At 43.3% G+C, this 26,348-nt stretch overlaps 1 protein-coding gene across 6 annotated transcripts in view; it reads right to left on the bottom strand.

Moving 5' to 3' along the window:
• Positions 1-323: 323 nt before the first annotated feature.
• C2H1orf116 (chromosome 2 C1orf116 homolog) overlaps positions 324-26,348 on the bottom strand; it is a 37,689-nt gene continuing 11,664 nt past the window's right edge. The window contains exons 1-5 of one of the 6 annotated variants that reach the window (XM_067729138.1): positions 11,998-12,230; positions 10,803-10,992; positions 6,553-6,738; positions 4,009-4,186; positions 324-2,625 (exon numbers count right to left, since the gene is read on the bottom strand). In XM_067729138.1, the coding sequence (XP_067585239.1) occupies positions 1,091-2,625; positions 4,009-4,186; positions 6,553-6,738; positions 10,803-10,826 (1,923 nt within the window). In that variant the 5' untranslated portion in view covers positions 10,827-10,992; positions 11,998-12,230 and the 3' untranslated portion in view covers positions 324-1,090. Of the gene's footprint in view, positions 2,626-4,008; positions 4,187-6,552; positions 6,739-10,802; positions 10,993-11,997; positions 12,231-26,348 lie in introns of those variants that run through there. The other 5 variants (XM_067729142.1, XM_067729139.1, XM_067729141.1 and 2 more) reach the window with 5 other exon arrangements.

The raw sequence follows: 26,348 nt of genomic DNA, 5'->3' as shown, positions 1-26,348 counted from the left end.
CAGCTCTGATCTCAGTTCTGTTACTAAACAGCAGAGTGACCACGATGAGTCACTTCCCTTCCCCATCAGGGTGGGACTAGAGTGTCTCTAAGGCCCCTCCCAGCTCTGATATTCTATGAATAATTAGCAGAGCATGCACTGTGCTGATTTCCCATAGGAATTGAGGAAATCAAAAAACAACTTGCAATCGTGTAGACGAAGGCCTGTAAGAGTCCCTCGGTATTTACAAAGCCTCTGGGCTTGGGCTCCCATTTCACTGTTGGCCAACCCTGGGGTCACTGTGCAGACTGAGATCCGGAGCAGGAAGGATAGGCACACCAGAGTCAGGGACCACCGTAGTTTATTACTGAATTTAACAAGCCCACAGACAAGGCCCTCTCCAGTGGAGGTGTGCAGTGTGGGCACTCATCCTGACTTCTCAGGCCAGCAAGAGCTCTCCTGGTATCAGTCAACCAAGAGTTTTTAGTGACAGGGATGTGTCTGGTCCTTGGGACTAGGGACAGAGAGAAGGCAGCAGACGATGAGATAACAAACCAACTCCTCTTGGCCGCAGGCCCCCTATCCGGGAGGCCAGAAGCGAGAGGGGAATCCAGCAAGGTCTGTGCCAGTCTCCACCCACTGCAGGGGTTCTGGGAGACCCACATTTCATGTGATCCTGCATTTGCCTAGTGTCACGGGTACATCCATTGTCCCATTTGACTTTTTTTTCTCAGGCTTAGCCACCCCTCTGCACTCAGTTCTGGCTTGCCTGAGCTCTACCCGATGTAAGAAAGTTTCCAACAAGTGAGGAATTCTGAGCAATGACTCTGTCATATAAATAGCTTCGGTGATAGACACAGCCTATACCACACACACACACCCTCCTGTGGAAATCATCTTCAGGGTGGTTCACGCAGGCGCTCATTGGTACAGCCACTCTGAATAGAAATGTGTGCTCCAATCTCTCCCTCGGAGAGAAGAGGACCTGCAGAGAAGCCGACCCCTGCCCAGCCCCTGACTTGTGAGGTGGGATAGACTAAGTGGAGCCCTGGGTCTCTTCTCGAATAACGGGGTGCGGGAGGGGTTGTGTGGGGGTGCTGGTGGCCAGTGCCTACTTCTTCAACAGGCCCAGCTTCTTGAGAGCCTCCCTTCTTTTTTCATCAGACACGCCTTTTGGGGAGATCTTGACACTGACACAGTGGGATCGAGGCAGCATGTCACGGCTTTGTCCTTGGTAAGACAGGCGCTTGGAACCCAGCTCATGCTCCGGGTCGGCCAACTTGCCCACCTGGATACCCTCGAAGTCCTTCCTGGTGCCCAAGGAGGCCGGGCGCGGCCGGGAGTTACGCAAGACGTTGGGTGAGATCTTGTCCAAGAAGGCTTTTCCCAGAGAGGTGCTGGTTTTGGGGCTGCAATCTTTCTCTGCTGAGAGGTAGCTGCTCAGCCCCACGCCTGAACGCTCCAGCGTGTTGGACTTGAAGTTCATCTGTCTCAGGCCAGGGACGCTGCTCTCCTGGAGAGTCAGCCCAGAGTCTGGCTTCGGCTGAGTGAGGGGACTATTTGCCCGTGGGGCCCTAGGGATAGGAATTGGCATGGATTTGTCAGCTAGAACTTTCCCTGGAGTGGGTTCCTGGGCAGGAACCAAAACATTGCCTGGAGAAGATGGCTGAGCTGGAGCCGGACCCGGAGCTTTCACTGGAGAAGGTCCCCGCATTGGTGCAGGTGCTGGAGCCTTTCCTGTCACTGCTGAGACCTGAGCTGGAACCACAGGCGGAGCCAGGGAGGGGGCCTGAGTGCGCGTCTCCCTGAGCCTGGTGGAGGGCCTACTTAAGTGGGTGCTGGCCTCATCTTGGTCCTGGGGCAGCCCCAGCTTCTCCAGCGCTTCCCTGCGTGCTCTCCTCTGCTCCTGCAGTGATGACGAGGTGGGGCCCGAGTCTCCAGGGCCGGCCTCCGAGTGGCAAGACAGCCAGTTCTGGGGATCACTGTGGAAACCACCCCGGCTACTCTTCAGCACAATATTTGGTGGCAGCTTCCGTGGCTTAGGGGCTGTGAGGGGAGCCAGCCGGGCATGTGGAGCCCCCTCTGATGGGACAGGAACATCTTCAGCTTTTGCATTCTGAGAGGACACAGCTGGAGGAGGCCGAGGCTGTCCAGGTTCCCTGGTTGAGCCTTCCTCATTGGCTTTCTGGGACATGGCCTCTGAAGTGGTCTTCCTTTTCTGCTGGAGGCTGAGTGATGTGTGGACCTGGGGCCTGGGACTCAGCTCCCCTGGCTGTCTGGGCAGGCCGTGTTGCCCACGCTGCTCTGGCTGGGTGTCCCGGAAGGCCTCTGGTGGGGGGATGAAAGCCCTGTCCAGATCAAGGGCAGCGTCCCGGGGGCCCGTCGGTGCCTGGGGGGGCTCACTGCTCTGGCCCACCTGCTCTTTCTCAGGCCCTGGGACAAGCCCGTCAGATACCGCTGGGGTGTGGCTGTTAGTCTGTGTGGTGCTTTTTCTGAGGATCTGGTCTCTGCCGATGTGGATATTTCTGGGGAGGCTGCAGGAGCCAGACCTGAGGCCCAGGCTTTGAGGCTCGGGCAGATGAGACAAGCTGAATGGAGTCACTCTTTTCGGCTCTGTTCCTTGCTGAACGGTCTCTTTCGGATGTCCTGTGAGGGTCGGGAAAACAGGCAAAGAAGAGTGCGTGGTGAGAACCCTGCTGCCAGGGGGAAAGAAAACACCTCCCAGACTCTGATCTCTAATTAGCAATGGATGGGTTTTGTTTTTTGCGGTTCCTTTGCTCTTAAAGGGTAGAACTCTTGTTTGGATGTCATTTAGACTAACAGATCAGTACTAGCAGTTTCCCTTCAACCAAGGATTAATGTTTCCTGATGGCTGGGGAAAGGGCAGCCCCAGACAGCTCCATGTTCCTGACTCAGGCTCTTTCTAACCCTCTACAGAGGCAGGGTTGGTTGGGGTTCAGGACAGTCCCTCTAGCTATCCTGGGGCCCTCAGGTAACTGAGCCCAGTGGGAGCATTCAGCATTGAACATGGTCAACAGGTGATTTGCTCTTGCCGGACCAGGCTTCTGCCTTCTTCTGCCTTCACTTTCTATAGGCACCTGGATGATTCTGTAATGGCCACAGCTGTCCCCACACCACAGAGTGGCAGGGGCTCTTTTCTTCCAGCGAGTAAGCACGCGTATCAGGCCCACTGGACCAGGAAATCAGCACCAGGCAGCAGAGGAAGCCCCACCTCCCCACTTCCTCCTCTATCTCAGGGAGGGTCTAACACATTGTCAATAAATATTTGCTAAATGAATGAATAAGTGATCACAGTCCTGATACCAATGGGTCTGTCTTCAGGAGTAAAATGCCCCCCTCACCCTGGGGCATGTGGCCCTGCACTCATGGCCACACTTACGTGTCACCTTGTTTCCCGTCTACTGAGCCTCAACGCCACTCCATACTCTCTCACAAGGCCCTTGAGACGTCACCCACTGAAGTTAAGGGAGCCCTTCCCTCTTCTTATCTCCTGCAGCCTCATCCTCTGGGTCACCCAGATTAGCTCCACAGACTGACTTAGTTTTTCCAGAGCCAACCACCCACCCCTCCCTGAATCTCTCCCTCACCTCTGTGGTCATATTGCTTTAGAATTTCTCCATAAGAGGATGGGTGCTGGTCAAACCCCTTTCCCTCCCAGGCCTCTGATACTTCATAGAAAGACATAGAAGGCTGGCTTGTCGGCAATCCCTCCTTCCCTGCAGGGACAACAAGGCTTTATTCCAGCCATGAGAATGCAGAGGAGAGCATTTGTTCCTTCTTCTGCCTGTGACCCTTAGAGCAGAGGGCAGACAAGATGGAGAGTGGCCAGAGGATGTACTGCTTTTTGGGGGGTTTTATTTTTTTTTTTGGCCTCACAGCATGTGGGCGGGATCTTAGTTCCCCGACCTGGGATCGAACCCGTGCCCTCTGCAGTGGAAGCACAGAGTCCTAACCGCTGGACCTCCAAGGAAGTCCCCTTTTTTGATTTTTTTAGACACTCTCTCTTACCCTGGGCGGCAGGCTGGGTCGTGGGCAGTGTTCGGGGACCTCGGGGAGTTGTGGCTTGACCAGACTTGTCAGTGGACAGTCCACTGTCAGCCTCGGCGTCCAATGAGCCAATGGTTTTCTCTAAGAAGAGCAGACACTCCTTCTCTTCAGCGGACAGGAAGTCGTAGCTGCTGTCACTCTAGAGAGAGGAGAGGGTGCTATGAGAGGTAGCTCCCCAGAAACTGGCGGGGCCCGAGAACCACCCTGCGCTGGGAAGGATTGCTGAAGAGCTGGAAACCCCTCCATCATGCCACTCTGCAGACCTGCTTGAGCTGCTTCCGAAACTGCAGGCACCAAGGAGGGCAGAGACTGTCGGGCTGCTGTCCCAGTAACACCCAGCCGGGCAGGCAGATGGCAAATGACCTTTCTTTTGTTCACTCCTGGGTGGAATGCTTAGGGGCCAAGATCAGAAGCAGTCCCAGGTTCTAATTCCACTTCTTCTGTGTAACCTATGTCAAGTATCTCATTTCGCGTGTCTCCAGTGTTGTTCTAAACTATATGGGCAGCATGATGATTTGACCTTAAACTTGAATGGTATTGCTTTTAACTTTTCAAAGTACTTCTGCATTCTTGATCTGGCATGTCAAGGACAGTATGAGGACAAACAGGAAAGACAGCCGATTTATCATGACTAGTCACAGATCAATTTACTAAGTAATTTACACTTGACTTTGAAATGCATTCCATACAGGATTTTTTTTTCCCTTTTGTGTATTTACTTTCTTGATAGCATTTGGCTCTGGCTAACATTAAAAAACGTGTGCATTTATTTCTTAAGCAAATATTAATTTAAGGGAGGAAGGTGGAGAAACTGGTATGGGGTGAGGGGAAAGCAACTTAGTATTAAATATTAAGTAGAAATTAAAATAAATAATTTTCATTATGAGAAAGCACATAGGAGTGTTTGGGAGAACAGGTGAGGCCCTTTCAGATGGTTACTGCCTATGTTCTACAAGGCTAGGAAGATCCATGGGATAATCGCTCTCCAAAGTTGAAGGTTGAAGGGAGGACCAAAAGGGCAGATGGGAATATAGGAAATTTGGCCTGAGTCCCTTCCTGCCGTCTCTACATCTCTTCCTAATATTGGAGATAATTCAGAGTTATATATTTTCCAGACCCACTCAGATGTCCAGGAAAGATTTTGAGAAAGCCCTAAAAATATCTTAGGGGGAGGGGAGATGGTTGTTGGAATAACTTCTCCAGTTCCCCAGGCTCCTTAAAGAATCATCTGTCAGTTGATTGAGGGAGGCTTACATGGTCAAGGGAAGTCCCGAATACAGCCCTTGGAAGCCTTGATGCAGACCCCAGAGGTTCCCTAAACAAAATCTTCTCTACTGCCCTCTTCCTACTAAAATAGTCTTCCAAAACTCCAATTCTGAATTTCTCCTTTATGGATGACTCACTTTGAAAACCTTTAATCCCTGTCACATTCTGTGTCCAGTGGTATGTAACTACTCATGTTGGCCTCTGCTTAACAGAAACTGAACGTGGTCTGTGAGGTCCCATCATCTAGGGTTAAAAAGAAATTATCTACAGATTGTCTGCACTTTAGGTTTTTTGTGTGTTGTGTGCTGCTTTTCCTACTTCATTTTTACATATCAAAACTCACCGACTATATCAAACATCTTTGACATTCAGTAGAGATCATTACGATCCTTAAATTATCAAATACCTCTACGTATAGGATATAGAACAATAAAGTATAAATTCTCAAGGGTTATTATGTATGTGATGAGTACCCATAACAAAGGAATGCTTACATTTGGACATAGGACAGATTTACTCTGTCACACCAACCTTATAAGAATTGAGATTTAAATTCATACCCAGAAAAATTACAATTTATTACATGTCACTCACAAATAGTTAAACACAGGGACTTTGGAAAATTCTCAGTCTCTACTTACAGATAGGCTATTTCTTTTCTACATAGAAGCACGTGCTAAGTGCTTTACATGCATTTCATTCACTCACCTCAAGAACCCTATGAATTTGGTATTAATATTATGCCCATCTTAAAACTGAAACTGAAGCTTAGAGAAATTAAGTAATTTGTCCAAGGTCATAGAGCTTATAAGTAGAGAACCCAGATCTGTTTGGCTCCAGAACCCAGGCTCTTAACTGCTCCGTGCTCTTTGATCTTTGTAAAAGATGGAAGTAACACTGTTCTTTGCAGAGGACTTCAGGAATCCACGTGCTACAAGGATCTACGTTCTAGTTTCCACCGTGACCTCAGATCACTGACCCACTCTCTCATCTCAATTAAACCACGCAACCTAATGAAAACTGGGAAAAACTCTCATTTGTCCTATTACTCTCTGGGGTTGTCCCACTCTATTCTCTGTAGAACCAGGGGTGACTCAGAGGCAGAATACCAACTGGTGTGATTCACTCCCTGACAAGGAAGATGAAAGACAAGGAACAGTGAGCAAGGATGGTGGTGGGTAGGGCAGGGCAGGGCAGGGGTGCGGAGAGCGGGCCAGGCTGCAGACAGAGAGTACGTACAGATCCAGAGAGGGTGGAGGTGGTGCTCATCATGCTATCGCAGCTGCCAATGTGGGTCACGGGTTCCAAGCCAGGCCCTGCTGGCCACAGCTCTCTCTCGGGCATCGCCTGAAGCAAGGTGCAGGGGTGGTGAAAGGGGCTCTCAGAGGGGAAGCGAAGGGAAGCGAAGAATGTCCCAGGCCGGGCCTGAAAAGAGAAGAATCAAAGCCACGTGTGAGCTGAGCCAGGCTCCAGCGAGGCTCTGCTCAGGCCCTGGAGCAGCATGGCAGCAGGGACACCAAGCAAACAGAGAGCTGGAAGGGGCCATGCTCAGCCATGACCCAAACCCAAACCCCCAGCCTGCAGGGGGACACATAAGCTGGACATGTAAGGACGCATAAGCTGGCTTACATACATGCAGAAGGTCAGACTTAGGTGGTGGAGAAGCAGTCTAGTCAGAAAAGAGATTCCATCATTTCTCTTGGTCATGTTTTTTCTCTGAACCAGGGAGCTTAACCTACATTTTCATTACTATAAACACTACATATTACAGGAGTTAAAGCTTGGGTTCTGGAGGTAGCTGGATCTGGGTTCAAATTCCAGTTCCATCATTTAAAGTGTTGTGATGAGGCAAATTACTCTTTGAATCTGTTTTTCTTCATTAAATAGGGTTAATAGTAAGACTAAATGAGAACCGATAGCACAGTTCAGTTTGTAGTAAGTAAGCAAACACTTAAGGAATAAATGAGTAACTACTACTGTTTTTGTAATAAGAAAAAGACAAGATCCATCTCGGATCAAAGTAGACTGAAGCAAGGGAAATAAAAGCTTTCTTTAAAAAAAAGGAACAGGGCCCGTAATAGTACCTACCTTAAAGGGTTTTCGTGACTATAGAATGAAATACTCCATGGAAAACACTTTGTGCAGTGCACGGCCCTGTAACAGTCAGCTGCTACCATAGCCACATCATCAGCACCATCACAACGACCCCCACCCCAGCCACCGTCATCCCCTAGTCTGGGAGGGATGTGCATGGCACCCCAGTGGTGGACGGAAACCCAGTTTCCCTCTTGTGTATCACCCTCCTGATGTTGCATTTATTCCCAATGAGATTCCCTAATCTGTGTCAAATGGACAAGAGCAATGTTCTAGGTAGCTTTCTCCCAACTCCAACTCATAGGGAAAGAACAGTTTCAAGTTCATCGTGCCAACAGAAATAGCAAAGGAAGGTAGTGTCATCTTCCTTCAGGGAATCCCAGGGATTTTCATATTCCTGTTTGTGGGAAAAACTCCACCAGAGCTGGAAAGGCCAAAGGTGACTCTCCTATGCTCAAACGAAATTCTAGAAGAATTAAGATTAAAAGACAGTTCTAAGATCAAGTAGGGACCTGGGGGAAGAGCTAGAATTAGAGTATACTTTGTCTGATTCTGAATCCATATTTTCCCCACAATGCCAGGTTTTATTTTCTACCATCTTTCCCACCTTCTGAATACTAGGTAAAATGTCCTGGAAGACTGGGTTTTATTTGAGATCTTGAGACTTGGGCTTTAGATTCCAAGGCGGGTTGTCTTTTTTGCCTCTGCCAATAATTGCTTCCAGTGCCAAAGTCAGGTTTGGGCTGTGCTGGGTGAGTCAGTCTGCCAACCACCTAGAGCTGACAGACACAAGGCCTCACAGAGCTCCCCTCCTGCTTGGGAGGAGACCTTCAACTGGGGCAGGTAGGGAGGGGGCAGGACAATGGGGAAGGAAGAGGTAAGATCCGTTATGGGCAAGACACATGTAGTTCACGCGGGTCCAAAGTCTCTCAGGAGAGAGAGGGAGAACCAGAGGGGACAGAGATACCAAAGAAACCCAGTGATAAATCAACATGGGGTAAGATAACTCCTGGGATTCCTTCATGAGGTTAGTTCCCCATTATCCAGAATCCCAAAGAAACAGAAATGTGAGAAGTCATGTGGATGAAGTTCAGTCACCTCAGCTAGCCTCTCCGTTAATGACTGTCTAGGTTCCAAAAGTACTGACTCATTCCTAACATCCTGAAGGGTTGAGACCACTACAACGAAGAGGATCCATTTCTCGTTAGCCTAGGCACACAGAAGGCACTCAAAAAACGCTGATGAATAAACGTCATTTGTTCTAGTGTCTACTGAGTTGACACTAGAACTCAGTAGACATTAGAACTAGTTGAACTGTTGGAAGGTCTCTTTTTTGGCTTCTACCCTATTACTGTAAGCTCTTTTAAAAAATTTTTTAAAAATACATTTACTTATTTATTTATTTTTTGGTGCATTGGGTCTTTGTTGCTACACGCGGGCTTTCTCTAGTTGTGGTGAGCGGGGGCTACTCTTCGTTGCGGTGCGCGGGCTTCTCATTGCAGTGGCTTCCCTTGTTGTGGAGCATGGGCTCTAGGCATGTGGGCTTCACTAGCTGCAGCACACGGGCTTAGCTGCTCTGCGGCATGTGGGATCTTCCTGGACCAGGGCTCGAACTCATGTCCGGCAGGCAGATTCTTAACCACTGTGCCACCAGGGAAGCCCCATGTAAGCTCTTTTTTAATATTTTGTTTCCCAGAAAATATATGGCTTAATGGAATTTGGGCAATGCTTTCAGTTACACTAACATTTATGAGTACCTAATAGGCATGGGGCATGCAAAACTTTGTTAAGACAAAGGTATTGTTTCCAAGAAGTCAGTGTAGATCCCAGGGTCTGTTTTTTTGGCTCTAGTTTTCCTATCTGTTTGTTACACTGGGGCAGTAACTATTAAAAGTGACGCACTGTAGAATGTTCTCTGTGAATGGATGAGCAGATGCTGCCTTTCCCTTTCAGAGAAAAATGACTACCCTTGTTCCTCCAAGCACAGTTCGGACTTTACAGTGGTGTGCTAGCCTCTCCTCCCTCCCAGGGCAGCCTAACACATTCTCACTTTGAAACAAAGGATGGCCTGAAGCAGCTGGAAGAGATAGAAACAATATGCTTTAAAAAACATACCAGGGTATAGCTTACAAAGTGCTTTCAGATAACCTGATACCTTAGGCAGGATGTGGCATTTTCTCCATTTGACAGATGCAAAAGCTGGGGCTCTTTCTACCTCCCCTTCCTATGGGAAGTAGGAAATGATTTACAACTGCATCTATTGGGCAGCCTGTGGCTCCCAGCCCTCCTAGAGGGCATTACAGCAGCTGTCCAGAGGCAAGAGGGCCGGGTACCTCAAGAAGGACCACTGGCCACGTCTGACTAAACACTGAAAGCCCTAAGACCACTCTTCTCTGATTCAGATTTATGCATCCAGGCCAGCTTTTTGTCCCCACAATAGCTATTTCCAGAATAAGGAAAAGACACCAAATGCCACTGAAGCTCAAGTCATAGGCACAACAAAATCACTGCAGAGATTAACCTGAATCTGACACCGAAGCTGAATGAGCTCTAAGGCGCTCACACCTCATCTCCACACCTAGTGTCCTGACCCGAAAAGTCTGAACCATAAAGACGTCTTCTCTTCTTCTCACCACCCTCTCCTTCCCTCACCAGTCTGACCTGACCTGGAGGCTGCATTTCCTTCCACCAACTTTACAACCTTGAAACTTGGGGGCTATTTCAGGGCAGCCATTGAAACCTGAGGTATTTCTACTTGATAAGAAGCCTGAACAGCATGCAAAACACTCAAGGTGAGAGTTCTGTATTTTTTAACCCTTGACCTCTTTGGGCAGCTTGAGGGGAGGAGGGAACAGGTTAAGAAATGTGCACAGCCTATATCGGGGCCACCCATGCAAAGGTACATTAAATATTAACTACTCCCTGAAACCAGTCAAGCCTTGGAGGAGAGTAAATAAATGGCGTGTGGAACTCTGGTATCTGGAGGGGGTGGGGTGGGAAGAGGCCTCCAGCTCTACTCCTGTTTGGCTTCTCTGTACCATCTGAACAGACCCAAGGCCCCCTTATCACCCTCTTCCTGTGACCCCATTCCTATATCCTCCAAGAGCTGAGCTCTCTCCCCAGTGGTCAAAGAGGTTTCCTGTTTCTCTTAGACCGGGTGCCTCTGCTTTTTGCTGACCACCCAAAATGTGCCTTGGGCTGGAGAACATCCTAAGGAAAAGGCCAAGAAGACTAAAAGTTGCACTGTGTGTGTATCCCTCTCCACAAGCACATGGGCAATTTTCTGTTTGTGTTTAAGCAATGATATAATCGCCTCTTTCACCAGTGGGTTTGAGGGAGAGGGTGGGTGGAAATATCACCTGCACAGAAGAACTTTGCTCGACACTGCAGGTTACCTTTATTGCTGACGAGGTCGCCATGTATGGCAGCCCTCAGTCAGTGAGCTTGGCGGGCTGGTTCTGTGGTGTGGGCTGAGCTAAATAAAGCCTAAAGCTTCAGTTGCTAGGACGAAACCCAATATATTCACTCAGGGCTTGTGTGCCAGGCCCTGGGATCCTGGCACTGGGTCTTCCCACTTCCCTCTTTCTGGAAGCAGGAGGAAAAGGGGAGAAGTTAGGGACCAGAGTGTTAATCCCCACAAGCTGGATGGCGGAGAGCTGACTTGCTACTCTGACTTGACTTCTACACCCAGCGTCCTTGTGCAGGGAATCCGGCCACACAGACTGCCAACTGGGACGCCCGAAGGAAGTCAAAGCAAAACCACAACACTGGTCTGGTTCTCCTCTCTGGACTCTGCCACACTGCTTTGGCCTGAGCCCCACTCGGAATTCCTACTAGACTCAACATGTTACCGTGAAATATTAATGTAGGTGAGGCCCCGGCACAGTTGAGTAGCTTCCTGTTTGCCAATCCCTGTGTCTATTCACAGGCAAAGTCAGAAATTTAATGAAGCTCAACTCAAATAGGCTTGACTTTGCAACTAGACTATCCGTGGGTTTTCCGAAGATGAGCTGGTAGCCTGAGCTGGCATTTTCCCAATGTAACCAAATCTCACACACCCTTACAAAAACATAGCACAGCTCACACCTTACACACCCATCCACAAAGAGCTCCATTATCACACTACCATTACTGAACACACACACACACACACACACACTGCACCCTTCATTTAAATAACAATAGACATTGAGTTCATAAAGCCATGAGAAATTTGCCTGTTAGAATGGAAAACCAAAGCACTTTTCTTCCCCAGGCGATTTTCCATTTTGGCGTCCTCTAACAATTCTCTTCCAAAATCACAGTGCAACTTCAATGATTCAGAGATGGAAATTTCTAAAACAAATCTGTTTTCTTGTTGTCAGCACAATATGCTCATCCAACCTAAACTGGCAGATGGAAAAAAAAAAATGTGTCTCAGCCTGGGTCTCCACTAAAACACTCCAATCTCAAGAAGCTACCAACTCACTCTGATCCCGTACTGGACACAGGGAGTTGAGGAACAGAGAGGAAAGACTCCCACCTGGTGTATAAAGGGTTCCCCCCTTGCTGCAGAATAAGCAATAGTTAGTTGGTTAGGAATTAACTCACCTTCACTGGGCGGGGGGCTGAAGAGAGGAAAGGAATACCCTTATATTTCAAAGGGCAGAGACGGAGACAGAGACTGCTTCCCCTGCTTCCCACTGTTTTCTTCTTTTGACCTCTCCCTGACTTACCTAGACAGGTAAAATCTTCATCCGCGCTGCCTCACCCCACCCTGGCAACTGACACTCAGCCAATCCCAGCCCTCCCTCCCTACTTCTCATTCCAGCTGTTTATCCAGGGAGGGCGTGGGAGGGGATGGCGCAGGGCGGTGCTGCTCTCACTTAGCCAATCGTCTCTTGCTCTCCCTTCCTCGTTGAGAGCCAATAATGAGCCTTTAATAATAGAGGAGGGCTGGAAGGAGGGGGACCGGTTTGGGCTGAGACTGGACGGAAGGAGAGTCGGCATGTTATTTAAAAAAATATATTGTTATAAAGAAACACAGTCCACTAGGCAGTATGCTTTTCCGTGTGTCTGTTTGAAACTTGATTTTCTATCTATAACTGCCTTCTTCCTCTCGAAGTATTCCCCTGAGTTCTGCAAGTTAAAATCCTTTGTGGCCAGTTTTGCTACTCGCTTTTTTAGCTTTTCAGAGTCACTGTCATCCTCAAGCTTTTTCCTAGCGGCTCATAATCCTAGCAACTCCACTCAGGACCACAGAAAAAAGGCGTCTAAGGCAAGAGATGCTGGCACTGAGACAACCATTGCCCTATAGTTTGCCAACGACCTTCTTGGCCTCATTTACTTCTGGGGGAAATAAAACCATTTTCTCCCCCAAGAGGTCCCTGTTCTGATGAAAAAGCGACTGGACAGCCTTGAGGGAGGGAACATGCGTGCTGTCATTTGGGTCTCTGGTCCCTTTTAGCTGTGCATGGAAGGTAGCAATGAATATTAAGAAATAAAAACAAAAGAAGCTACCAACCAGTTTAGCAACTCCTATCTCCTTCCAGTAGCCGATTTCTGGCACCTGTAGTTAAAACAACCAGAAGAAAGTAAGGAGAAGAGAGTAGTTGGAAGAACCCAAGGCTTTCAGGAAGGAATCTTCCTCCAGGAATGGAAGCCACTTTTACCAGATGTGCCTTTTGCTTGGAAGCTGGTTTTTCCTGGATATATGTTATCCTCAATACCAGAGGGCAGAAAGAAAAATTAAAATCAATGCACATAGTAATTGCCAACATTTATTAAGCTCTTGCTATGCACTGGGAATTGTGCTGTGCTAAGCATTTTCATGCATCATTTCATTTACTCTTTATCTGAACTTCAGGATGTAGGCACTATTAATATACAAATTTTACAAAGAGGTTAAATAACTTGCTCAAGATCTTGTAGCTATGATGTGGCAGAGCAGGGATTTCAACTCAGGCAGTTTGACATCAAGCTTGCCATCTATCAGTATGATGCCAATCAGCCTCTATTTTGGAGAAAAATCCCAAGTAGGAAACATGAAATACACAGATAATGTGCAGGTCTAATTCTAATAACTAGATTTATCCTGTCTTGTCTCATTTCTGTCTTGTAGCTATTCATCTCTTTTTTTTTTTTTTTTTTTTTTTTTTTTGCAGTACGCGGGCCTCTCACTGTTGTGGCCTCTCCCGTTGCGGAGCGCAGGCTCAGCGGCCATGGCTCACGGGCCCAGCTGCTCCGCGGCATGTGGGATCTTCCCGGACCGGGGCACGAACCCATGTCCCCTGCATCGGCAGGCGGACTCTTAACCACTGCGCCACCAGGGAAGCCCTGTTCATGTCTTTTATAACAAGATGACACATGGCTTTCATCTTTTCTCTGTGTGGTCTCTGCAATGTGATCATTGCAGAAGTGCAGTGACTCTGGGGCTTAGGTACAGAAGAGGTAGGGCAGGACTAGTGAGGAGAAAGGAGGTTTGAGGAAGCCTGGAATAATTCAGCACCCTATCAGCGGCATGTGGATAACAGAACTGATTGAACATTTAAGGAGGATGACCTCTCTTCCTGATGTGTCATTCAAACATGTATGATGTCATAATACTAACAAAACAGGAAGATACGAATCAGAAGTTCAATGCAACTAGTGTTACACCCATGGATGGAGTCACTGAAGTTGATCAAGCTTCATGGGTGTGTGATTTGAACATTTGCTAAAAAAATGAATTGACTTGTGAGCATTAACCTCAGAGATGAGAGGAGGCACAGTCTTGTTTGTGAACAGTTTTTCAGTTTATAATAAAAGTAGAATAATTAGGAAGGGCCCCTATCTTTTCCCAGATAGTCGTAGGGACATAGACAAAATGATCTTTCTGTTACTCTTCCCTTTTTTTTTTTTTGTGGTACGCGGGCCTCTCACTGTTGTGGCCTCTCCCGTTGCGGAGCACAGGCTCCGGATGCGCAGGCTCAGCAGCCATGGCTCACGGGCCCAGCCGCTCCGCGGCATGTGGGATCTTCCAGACCGGGGCACGAACCCGCGTCCCCTGCATCGGCAGGCGGACTCTCAACCACTGCACCACCAGGGAAGCTCCTCTTTCCTTTTCTTAACATCTCTTTTTGAAAATTATGAACTATTTCAGATATTCTGGCATAAAACACCACTGTACCTAATACCCAGTTCAAGAAATAGAACATTAACATTACAGTTCAAGCTGCTAACAAACTTTGCCCCCCACTCCTTCCTGCCTCCTCAAAACAGACATACACCCCCAGCTGAAATAAATCACTATTCTGAATTTGGTGTTTTTCATCCTCCATATCTTTAAATGGTTTGCTTGGAATCTTTCTTCGTTTTGATTTGCTTTCTTTATTTTTGGCTTGGAGAAATACCAAGTCTCGGGACTTCCCTGGTGGCGCAGTGGTTAAGAATCCGCCTGCCAATGCAGGGGACACGGGTTCGAGCCCTGGTCCGGGAAGATCCCACATGCCCCGGAGCATCTAAGCCTGCACGCCACAACTGCTGAGCCTGCGCTCTAGAGCCCGCGAGCCACAACTACTGAAGCCCGTGTGCCTAGAGCCCGTGATCTGCTTCAAGAGAAGCCACCGCAATGAGAAGCTGCGCACCACAGCAAAGAGTAGCCCCCGCTCGCTGCAACTAGAGAAAGCCCGCATACAGCAGTGAAGACCCAACGCAGCCAAAAATAAATAAATAAATTTACTAAAAAAAAAAAAAAAAGAAAGAAATACCAAGTCTCTAAGGTCCCAAGAGAATTGAGAAGGCGGTCTGGACCAGGGGAGAGAGAGGATTTCCCAAGTCAGAAACCTGAGAGACTAAGGCTCCCTGGTTGATGTAGATCATCATTTGAGGAGCAGTGTGTGTTGTTGCTCTTTGTATATGAATTCCTATTTGATGACCTGACCGTGGAATCTAATTACAGTCCAGCCCACCTGACTCATCTGTGTCCTCATTCCTTCTCCATCCTTGCATGCTGTTGTGGTGCAGTCATCTTCTCGACTGTCCGAAACTAGTTTATTTCCTTTCTCAGTACCACCTCCCCATTGAGGCAACTCCCTTCCCCTACACACAAACACACACACACCACCTTAAAACCAAAATATACCACAAACAGTCATTGGTCAATCTTTCCTCTTTGGGCCCCTTATAAAGTTGGACTCTCTGCAAAATACAGTGGACCTCCACTCTAACCATTCATGATACTTATTCATTCATATTACAGTCACATCCTAGCCGTGCTTTTCTTCTCCTTTTCCTCTCCAAAGGAAAAATGAAGTTACTTTGAACATGTATTATCACCAGCCCTAGGAAACGCTGGGTACCCACTATGTTCATGGTGTAGGGCATGGTACTCCGTGCTGGGTCTCTGAATGTACTTCTGTTGGGGAGAGGGAAGGTTTTATTCTTCGAGTAGTAGCGAGAACTTGCTTTAAAGAGAGAACAGTTGGGAAAGGATTCAGACGAGGATGGTTATAACTTGGCTATAAACTGTGGAATTGATAGGCCAGATTAAGAGATCAAATAGATCAGCAAGTTCTCACCAAACTAATATTAGTGTTAAGCCTAAACTAATTAGATGGGAACTAAAGGGTGTAATTAAGTGGATTTGGATGAAGTTCTGAAATGACTTAATCATTAAGTAGTTGCTGGGAGTAGCTTTTTTTCTCCTTTTTTTTCTTTTTTGAGAGCAGTGTTGGCCCACCTACCATAAAAATTTAGAGGATTCAGTAGTCCTTTTCTTCCCAGTGTTAATGAAAGTCTGAGGGGAGGGCTGAGATCATCTAGTAGCATCAGTGGGTTTTGTAAGGAATGCCAAATCGTAACATGTTCAAAATGGAACCCGTCTTACCTCTGGCCTCTCTCCTCTATCCTCATGCCACCTAACTGCAGCACCCAGACTCAATACTTCACAGCAGTCCTCCCATAGCTCCTGTGAGATCACTCTCATAACTGTCTCCGGCTCTTCATCCTCTCTGCTCTGATCAGGACTTCACTATTTGTAGGATCACAGACCACTGAGGATGGAAGAAACTACAGAAGTTCCTTGTTTCACATTTTTCGTTTTATAGAGGCACATCTGAATTGTCATTCCTCTCCTTAAAATACTTTGAGGTATTTTCATAGCATTCAGGATGAAATTCAAAGTCCCTATAAGACATTAAAAAACCTTCATAAACTGGGCCTACGTGCATTTCCCCACCACGTATTCATCCATACTCTTTACTACAGTCACATCTAATTTTTCTGAAACTGTCATGCTTTCATGCTACTGGGCTGCACCCTTTGCTTGGACCCATTCCCACCCTGTTCTCCTGGCTTAGTCTTAGCCTTCCTTCAAGGTTCAGCCCAAGCACCACCTTTTGGAATAGGATGTTAGGTGCTGCTTCACTGTAATCTCTTAACACAATGAACATATCTCTAGATTTAACCCACTAGGATGTAATCGTCCTCTTTCTCTCCCTGAAAAATTTGAATTCATGAAGGGCACCAAATTTTTCTATGTATAATTCTTCTATTATATTATAGTAGTTATATATTAATGTCAAAACTGATGATAAACTTTTGGGAAACTGAAGTCTTTTATTTAACAAACTTGTCCTAAAAAATTCATTTTTTGGAGATAGCGTCGGTAGATAACCCATCTACTGTTTTTTCCCCAAATCTTGTCCCTTGACATACTATTAAACTGTGAGTAACTCTTAAAAGTAGTAGGCATTGGCTCATCAGGACTGTTTCAGAGGTTTTTGACTTTTTGATGTTATGAATATACCTATGAGTCTGAGATATTATGAAAGCCCCAATTGACGATAATTTACATTGCAATAACTTAAAACGCATCTGGCAATGGGCTGACTGATTTCAATTATCTTTCTTAACATGCTTCTAACATTCTTTATGTTCTTTATTTATTATTATCGATGTCTGTATTGAAACATTGTTTAATAAATGAGAAATATCAAGTTTAATAGTATTTACAAAGAACTGTAGCTTATAGCAAATATTCAATACTGGAAAATATTAGGGAACATAAATGGACAATATTTGGATCTCCCAGCAAGCTCCTCATAGCTCTACACAAAGTCATTTGTTGAAATTGCCAATTCAAGAATATATTTTGCTTCTCAAACTTGTTATTTCTTGGAACACTTGTCATAGAATTTGCATTAAGTATACTATGAGTATAATATATTAATATTTATTTTATTCATTGTTAGCAGTATACAGGACCATGGAATACATACTTATATTATAGTAACAGTTATAAGCCAGACAGATGGATTAGACTGTAACCACTTCCCTCCTATCTGCTAGTATCTAGGTACCCAGAAATGTAAACTTTAACCTTCTACTCCACATGTCAGAATTTCCTGCTCTTGCTTTTTTTTTTTATCATTGGATTCCTTCAAATCACTAAGATCTCTTGTTGATCACACAACAAGAAGACTGACACCACGAATCAATCAAGATGGCAGAGTATGAGGATGTGGGACTCCCCTCCCCTCATGAACACATCAAAAATACATGTACATGTGGAGCAATTCTCTCTGAAAACTAACTGTAAACTGGCAGAAAGACTTCTGTACAAACAAGGCTGTAAGAAAGATCCACACAAAATCAGATAGGAAGGAAAGAAAAGTGATCAGGTTGGGACCTGTGCCCCTGGAAGGGGACTCAGAGGAAAAGGCAGATTATACGGGCAGAGACCCACACTGGGGAGTAAGTGGTTTGAGCCACAGATTGGGCACCCCACTCCTGGGGTCCTACACAAGGGAGATGAGCCCCTTCGTTGGTCAGAGGACCACTGGGACTAACAGGAGGGCTGAGGGAAGCCTGAACTTTGCCCTTGAGGAGTGCATGCATGCTGGCTTGTCCCCAAGGCAGAGTAGAGAGGTTGGATTGAAGACTCCTCTAGTGGCTGCTGGGTTTCCCCTGACCACCTCTGCATGTGCCCCAGTCTGAGTCAAGTAAATGGTCCAGTCTCACTTACTCCATGTTGTAGCTCGGCACTGGATCTAGGGCTGCTGTGACCAGAGAAGAATTTCGGCCGTGGGACACAGAGGCAATGGAGTCCCAGAGTGTCATCTGGGTGTGGTGGTGGTGGCCATTGTTGGCATGTGCTCAAGCAGTGCCTCAGAAGAGACCCAGAACTCTGATGGTGGCCAGTCCACCACAGCTTACACCCTGATACACACGAAGAATCCATATGGGTCCCACCTGCCCTGCAGTGTGGCTCCACAACAGGGTGGGGGCAGTGATCAGCTGTGGGGAAAAAGTGTACTTCACAGTAATACAGTAATAGTAGGGGACTTTAACACTCCACTTAAGTCAATGGACAGATCATCCAGACAGAAAATCAATAAGGCAACAGTGGTCTTAAATGACACAGTAGACCAGCTGGTCTTAGTATATATCTACAGGACATTCCATCCACAAACAGCAGAATACACATTCTTTCCAAGTGCACATGGAAAGTTCTCCAGGATGCATCACATTTTAGGCCACAAAACAAGTCTCAATAAATTTAAGAGAATAGAAATTATATCAAGCATTTTTTTTCTGATCACAATATATAAAACTAGAAATCAATTACAGAAAGAAAAATAGGAAAAGCACGAACACGTGGAGACTAAACAACATGCTACTTAAAAAACCAGTGGGTCAATGAATATATCAAAGAGGAATCAGAACATCCTCCAAGACAAATGAAAATGGAAACACAACTTTCCAAAATCTATGGGATGCAGCAAAATCAGTTCTAAAAGGGAGGTTTAGAGTGATACAAGCCTTCCTCAAGAAACAAGAAAAATCTCAAATAAACAAATAACCTACCATCTAAAGGAATTAGAAAAAGAAGAAAAAATAAAGCCCAAAGTAAACATAAGGAAGGAAATCATAAAGATCAGAGAAGAAATAACTAAAATAGAGACCCCCCAAAACAATAGAAAAAATCAGTGAAACTAAGACCTGTTTTTTTTGAAAAGATAAAATTGATAAACCTCTAGCCAGGCTCACCAAGAAGAAAAGAGAGAAGACCCAAATAAAATAAGAAGTGAAAGAGGAGAAATAACTGATACCACAGAGATACAAAAAAATCATAAGAGAATACTATGAATTGTTATATACCAACAAATTGAACAACCTGAAAGAAATGGACAAATTTCTAGAACCATATAACGTGACAAGACTGAATCAAGAAGAAACAGACAATTTGAACAGAATGACTACTAGTAGTAAAATTGAATTTATAACCAATAAAACTCCCAGCAAACAAAAGTCCAGGACTGGATGACTTCAGAGGGGGGATTCTACCAAACATATAAAGAAGAGCTCATACCTATCCTTCTCAAACTATTCCAAAATATTGAAGACAATGGAACACTCCCAAATTCATTCTACGAGGCCACCATTACCCTGATACCAAAACCAGGCAAAGACACTACAAAAAAGAAAGTTACAGGCCAATATCTCTGATGAATATAGATATTGAAATCCTCAACAAAATATTTGCAAACCAAATCCAACAATATATAAGAGGATCATACACTACGATCAAGTGGGATTTATTCCAGGGTCACAAGCATGGACAAGATTCACAAATCAATCAATGTGATTCACCATATTAACAAAAGTAAGAATGAAAATCACATGATCATCTCAATAGATGCAGAAAAAGCATTTGACAAAATTCAACATCCATTAATGATAAAAACTTTCATCAATGTTGGTATAGAGGGAACATATCTCAAGGCCATTTATGACAAACCCACAGCTAACATCATACTCCACAGTGAAAAGCTGACAGCTTTTCTTCTAAATTCAGGAACAAGACAAAGATGCCCACTCTCACCAATTTTATTGGAAGTCCTAGCCACAGCAATCAGACAAGAAAAAGAAATAAAAGGAATCCAAATTGGAGGGAAGAAGTAAAACTGTCACCATTTGCCAGTGGCATGACACTATACATAGAAAACCTTAAAGACTCCACAAAAAAAAACTGTTAGAATTAACAAATGAATTCAGTAAAATCGTAGGATACAAAATTATTATACAGAAATCTGTTGCATTTTTATACTCTAATAGCAGACTCTCAGAAAGAGAAATTAAGAAAACAGTCCTATTTATAACTGCATCAAAAAGAATAAAATACCTAGGAATAAATTTAACCAAGGAGGTGAAAACCTATACTCTGAAAAGTACAAGACATTGATGAAAGAAGTTGAAGATGAAAGAAATTGAAGATGCCACAAAGAAATGGAAACATATAATATGGTCATGGATTGGAAGAATTAATATTGTTAAAATGTCCATACTATGAAAAGTAATCTACAGATTCAAGGCAACCTCTATCAAAATACCCATAGCATTTTTCACAGAACTAGAACAAATAATCCTAAAATTGTGTGGAACCAAAAAGACCTCAAATAGCCAAAGCAATCTAGAGAAAAAACAAAGCAAGAGTTATCACACTCCTGGATTTCAAACTATAATACAAAGCTATAGTAATCAAAACAGTACAGCACTGGCACAAAAATAGACACATAGATCAATGGAATGGAATAGACAGCCCAAAACCAAACCCTTATATGCTCAATGATTCTAGAATAAAGGAGGCAAGAGTATACAATGGGGAAAAGAGAGACTCTGCAATAAATGGTGCTGGGAAAACTGGACAGCTACATGTAAAAGAATGAGATTAGAACATTTCATTACATTATAAACAAAAATAAAAATGGATTAAAGACCTAAATGTAAGACCTGAAACCATAGGATTCCTAGAAGAGAAAATAGAAAGAACACTCTTTGGCGTAAATCTCAGTAATTAAAAAAAAATTTGTCTCCTAAGGCAAAAGAAATAAAAGCAAAAATAAACAAATGGGACCTAATTAAACTTAAAAGCTTTTTAAAAAATTGAAGTATAGTGATGTACAGTATTATATGTTACAGGTTGCAACATAGTGATTCACAATTTTTAAAGGGTATACTTCACTTATAGTTATTATAAAATATTGACTATATTCCCTGTATAATATATCCTTGTAGCTTATTTATTTTATACATAAAAGTTTGTACCTCTTAATCTCCTCCCCCTCTTGCCCCTCCCCCCTTCTCCCTCCCTGCTGGTAACCACTAGTTTATTTTCCATATCTGTGAATCTTTCTTTTAAACTTAAAAGCTTTTGCACAGCAAAGAAAACCATCACCAAAATGAAAAGATAACCTATGAAATGAGAGAAAGCATTTGCAAATGATATGAGTGACAAGGAGTTAATATCCAAAATATATAAACAGTTCATACAACTCAATATCAAAAATAAAAACAACTCAATCAAAAAATATGCAGAAGACCTGAATTGACATTTTTCCAAGGAAGACACAGTGACTAGTGGGCACATGAAAAGATGCTCAACATCACAATTTATTAGAGGAATGCAAATCAAAACAACAATGAGATACCACCTCACATCTGTCAGAATGGCTATCATCGAAATGATCACAAATAACAAATGTTGGCAAGGATATGGAGAAAAGGGAAACCTTGTACATTGTTGGTGGGAATGTAAATTGGTGTAGCCACTATGGGAAACAGTATAGAGGTTCCTCAAAAAACTAAAAATAGCACTCCTATATGATCCAGCAATTCCTTTCCTGGGTATATATCTGGAAAAAATAAAAACACTAATTTGAAAAGATACATGTACCCCAATGTTCATATGTTCATAGTCATTTACAATAGCCAAGATATGGAAGCAACCCTAGTGTCCATCAACAGACAAATGGATAAAGAAAAAGTGGTATGTGTGTATATATATACACACACACACACACACACACACACATATATATATATATATATATATATATATATGGGGAAAGGGGAGGGGAGGGGCAAGACAGAGGTATGGGATTAAGAGATACAAACTACTATGTATAAAACATATAAGCAACAAGGATATATTGTACAACACAGGGAATTATAGCCATTATTTTATAATAACTTATAATGGAGTATAATCTATAAAAATACTGAATTTTATGCTGTACACCTGAAACTAATATAATATTGTAAATTACACTTCAATAAAAAAAATTCAAAGTAAAGAAGATTGGCACTATTATAAACTCAAGAATAACAACCTCAAACGGGTACTATATACTCCCAGGCAATTACCACATTTCTCTAGGAAGTTGGATTTCCCATTTTCCAAGACCTCCCTTTCCTCAAATTTTCCACTCCTCTTTTGCTTCCTTTATTTTCAGAAAATGAGTTTGCCACAAAATTAGAAAAAATTGGTAAGAAAACAGCAGCCAATAGGCAGGAACTCCATATTTCCATCATCAAATTTACAAACCTACCTTCCTTTGCACCCATGTTATTCTTCTTTTGGTACAACAAAGGAAATATTCTTCCTATAAAACCAGATGATGTACATGTACTGTGGATCTCATCTTATGAACTCCATCCCTGTGATCCTCTCTTATACATCATCATTTCGACCTTTCTTCTATAATAATTCCTGTCAGCATTCAAATGTGCAATACTACAGTATAGTCTATCTGGAGCCAAACTGCCTGATTTGCTTCCCTGCTTTTGCATTAAATAAATGCTATTGAGAGTTAATGCTTTGAGATATACTATGTTTACTCTTCCTTTTCTATATATCTTTTTTGTCTGTCCACCCCCACCCATTATGTAAATCTTCTCTCAATACATTCAGATTTAATAGTATTCTATTAATTTCATCCTGAAGAAATATTTTCCAGGGCATTCTGATCTACTTCCATTTGGATAGGTTTTTCTCCAGCCTGTTGCATGTCTGTCATTTTGACATCTGCCTTTATCATCCTACTGGGAAAAATCTTTTCACCTCTTTCTTTTGTTGTATTACCTAGATCTCATATCTTCTTCCTCTTTCTTGAGTTAGCTCTCTTATTTTAGCAAAACACATTCTCCAGTAGCTTCCTGAGAAAGAGCACATAGGATCTTATATGTCTGAAAATATCTTTTATTTCATCCACATGTTTGATTGCTAATTTGGCTGGGTATAGAATTTTAGGTTAATGTCTGCTAGCTTTCGGTGTTGCTGTTGAAAAGCCAAAAGGATTTATGATTCTAAATTTAGGGCTTTCTCTTTGTTTCCAGTATTCTCAAATTTTCATGATGCTGTGTTTTGGAGTGGATCTATGTACTATGTTGGGTACTTGGTAAATCCTTTCAATCTAGAATCTCATGACATGCAGTTCTGGGACATTTTCTTGAACTATTAGTTGTTGGATTCCTTCCCTCCATTTTCTCTGTTCTTTCTTTTTGGAACTTCCACTATTTGGATGTTGGATCTCCTGGACTGGACCTCTATCTCTCTGTTACTGGGAGCTTTCTTAAAATTTACCTACAGCTTTCTGTTGCACTTTCTTTCTGCTATTGTATTTTTAATTTCAAAGAATTACTGTTTGTTTTTGAATTTTTATCATATTTTTCTGTAGTTTCATTGATGCAAAATCTTCTCTTACTACTTTAAGAATATATGTGTAAATACAATGTTAGTATTTTTCTGTCACCATAGTCTCTGTTTATTCCATGTTATTTTTTTTCCTAAGTTTGTTTTCACTTTTGTGTTTCTTATTAAAGAGTATCTTCAGATGTCTGATGATTCTTGACTATCCACTCAAATTTAAGAATTTGGCAAAAACTAAGTTTTGTGGTGTGGATGGGGCTGGTTTACTGTGGAATTTACTGTAGAGTGATCATGTAGGGCCAGCTGATTGGAAAATATTTCATGTCAATATCATTAGTTTTTTTTGTTGGTGTTGTTCCTCAGAGAAGAGTTTTCCAAAATCCTGCCTGAAGGGCATAATTCTGGCAACTAGCATTCTTGGAGCCTAGTGGCAGAAGAAGGTTTTTTGTCTCAACATTCAGCATATAAAAACACCGCGTCATCCTCTTTATTTTAGTACAGAGACCCTCTGTTTTGCCCTCAACTAGAGGCGATGTAGCAAGCACTTAGTTGCTCGGAGTGAGAGAGGAGATCTGAAAGGTATATTTCTTAGCCAGATTCTCCATTTTCATGATTTTTTTCCACCCCTGTTTCCAGAGGTATTAACACCACCAATTACTGAATTTGAGGGGAGCTCCATGGAAAAATAGGGTTGCTGCTTTAGGATTCAGCTTTTTCAAACCTGCTAGGTCAGTTATCACGCATCCAACTCCTGGCTATCTTCCAAAATTTTGTTGGTATTATTTATCATCTCTTTGTCCTTGAGAGTTTCTGCCTTTTAAAATCCCATAATTATTATTTAATGCAGTTTGGGGAGAGTAGACGACCAATGAATATGTTCAACCTGCTATCTTTAACCAGACATCCTATTTACTCCAACCCACATCCATCTAGCTTCTTTCTCTACTATTTCCCTGAAATAGCTCTTGGTAAGTTCTTCAGTGAGCTCTAGGTTGCCTAATTCTACAGACTCCCCTAAGCTTCCTCTTTGACCTTTGTATAACATCCAACAAACAGTTCTGTTTCTTAAATAACCATATTCTCTTGGACATCATGACAAGAAATTCTTACACACCTCTGATCTCTTCTGAACTCTCAGTTATCCTTGGTGGCTCTCCTTCTTTAACAGACTTCTAAATGTTGGTAGTTTCTCTGTGGTTTGGTGATGAGCCTTCCTCTCTTTACATACTCTCTCTAGTTGATCTCTTCCATTCTTATATCTTGTAACTATTTATAGGTCAAGAAATTGAAAATTTAGATCTTAATCTTTGGACATATTTTTTTAACTTCAGGCCTGTAGTTGCCTTTATGACATCTCCTTTCAGATGACTCACAAACATCGTAAACCTAACATGTCCAAAGTCTTATTTTCTCTCTTCCCTCCAAATATTCCTCCCCTCTATCTTCCATGGGTCAATAAATGTCACTTTCATCCACCAGATGCTTGAGTAAAAATCCTGAGAGACATTCTAGATGATGCATCCCTATTACTCCTCATGTCACCAAGTCCTGGAGATCCTATTTCCAAAATAAATCTTAAAATGATCCTCTTCTATTGACATTACCTTGTCCAAGCTATTATCCATTTATTGGCTTTTGATCCTTGAAGAAGTTATCAAACTTCTCTAATCCTCAGTAACCATACCTACAAAATACAGAATAATAATACCTATCTCATAGAGTTATTGTGAAGATTACATGAGATAATACATGACAATGCTCTGTACATTGTAAGCACTCAACAAATGCTATTATAATTATTATCACCATCATCATCACATATACATATTACTGCAGTAGCTTCCTCCTAACTGGTCCTCCACTTCCACTCTTGCCCCCTTAATCCATTCCCTACAGAGCAGCTAAAATAACTTGGAGAAATATAAATTTGATGACTTCTTTAAAGCGTTGTCCTCCCAGTGCTCTTAGGATATTCCTAAATTACATGTTAACATCATTTGTTTATATTTTCATTTATTTAAATAAATACTGAATGTCTACTATATATCTAGTACCTTATTAGGTGTTCAGAATAGAATGGTAATAAGAAATAACTGGTCCCTGCCCTCATGGACAAACTATTTGGGGACACACATAACATAAGCAAATAACATGTGGTAAATATGAATAAGGATAAGTGCTTAATATAGCTTATAGATGCTGCGAATCTGAATACTTGCTTCTAAAACTTCATCTCATGTTCCTCTTTCCCTGCTTACCACCCTATGGCCAGACTGGCCTGGAAAATATTTCATTTCCTCCTGCAACATAGTGTTTGCAAGTGTTATAGCCCCTACTTAGAATGCTCTTCTTACTCATCAGCTAACTCCTATTCATGCTTCAGGTTTTAGCTCAAATGTCACTTTCTCAAAAAGGCTTTCCCAGATTAATCACTTTAGGTTCTCCCACCCCATTATTCTCGTCATAGCACCTGTATTTCTATTCCTTTATA

This window comes from Pseudorca crassidens, chromosome 2 (genome assembly GCF_039906515.1).
Source record: "Pseudorca crassidens isolate mPseCra1 chromosome 2, mPseCra1.hap1, whole genome shotgun sequence".
In the NCBI taxonomy this organism is placed as follows: domain Eukaryota; kingdom Metazoa; phylum Chordata; class Mammalia; order Artiodactyla; family Delphinidae; genus Pseudorca; species Pseudorca crassidens.
The sequence above is the reverse complement of the archived record's forward strand: the minus strand, read 5'-3'. Positions and strand labels throughout refer to the sequence as shown.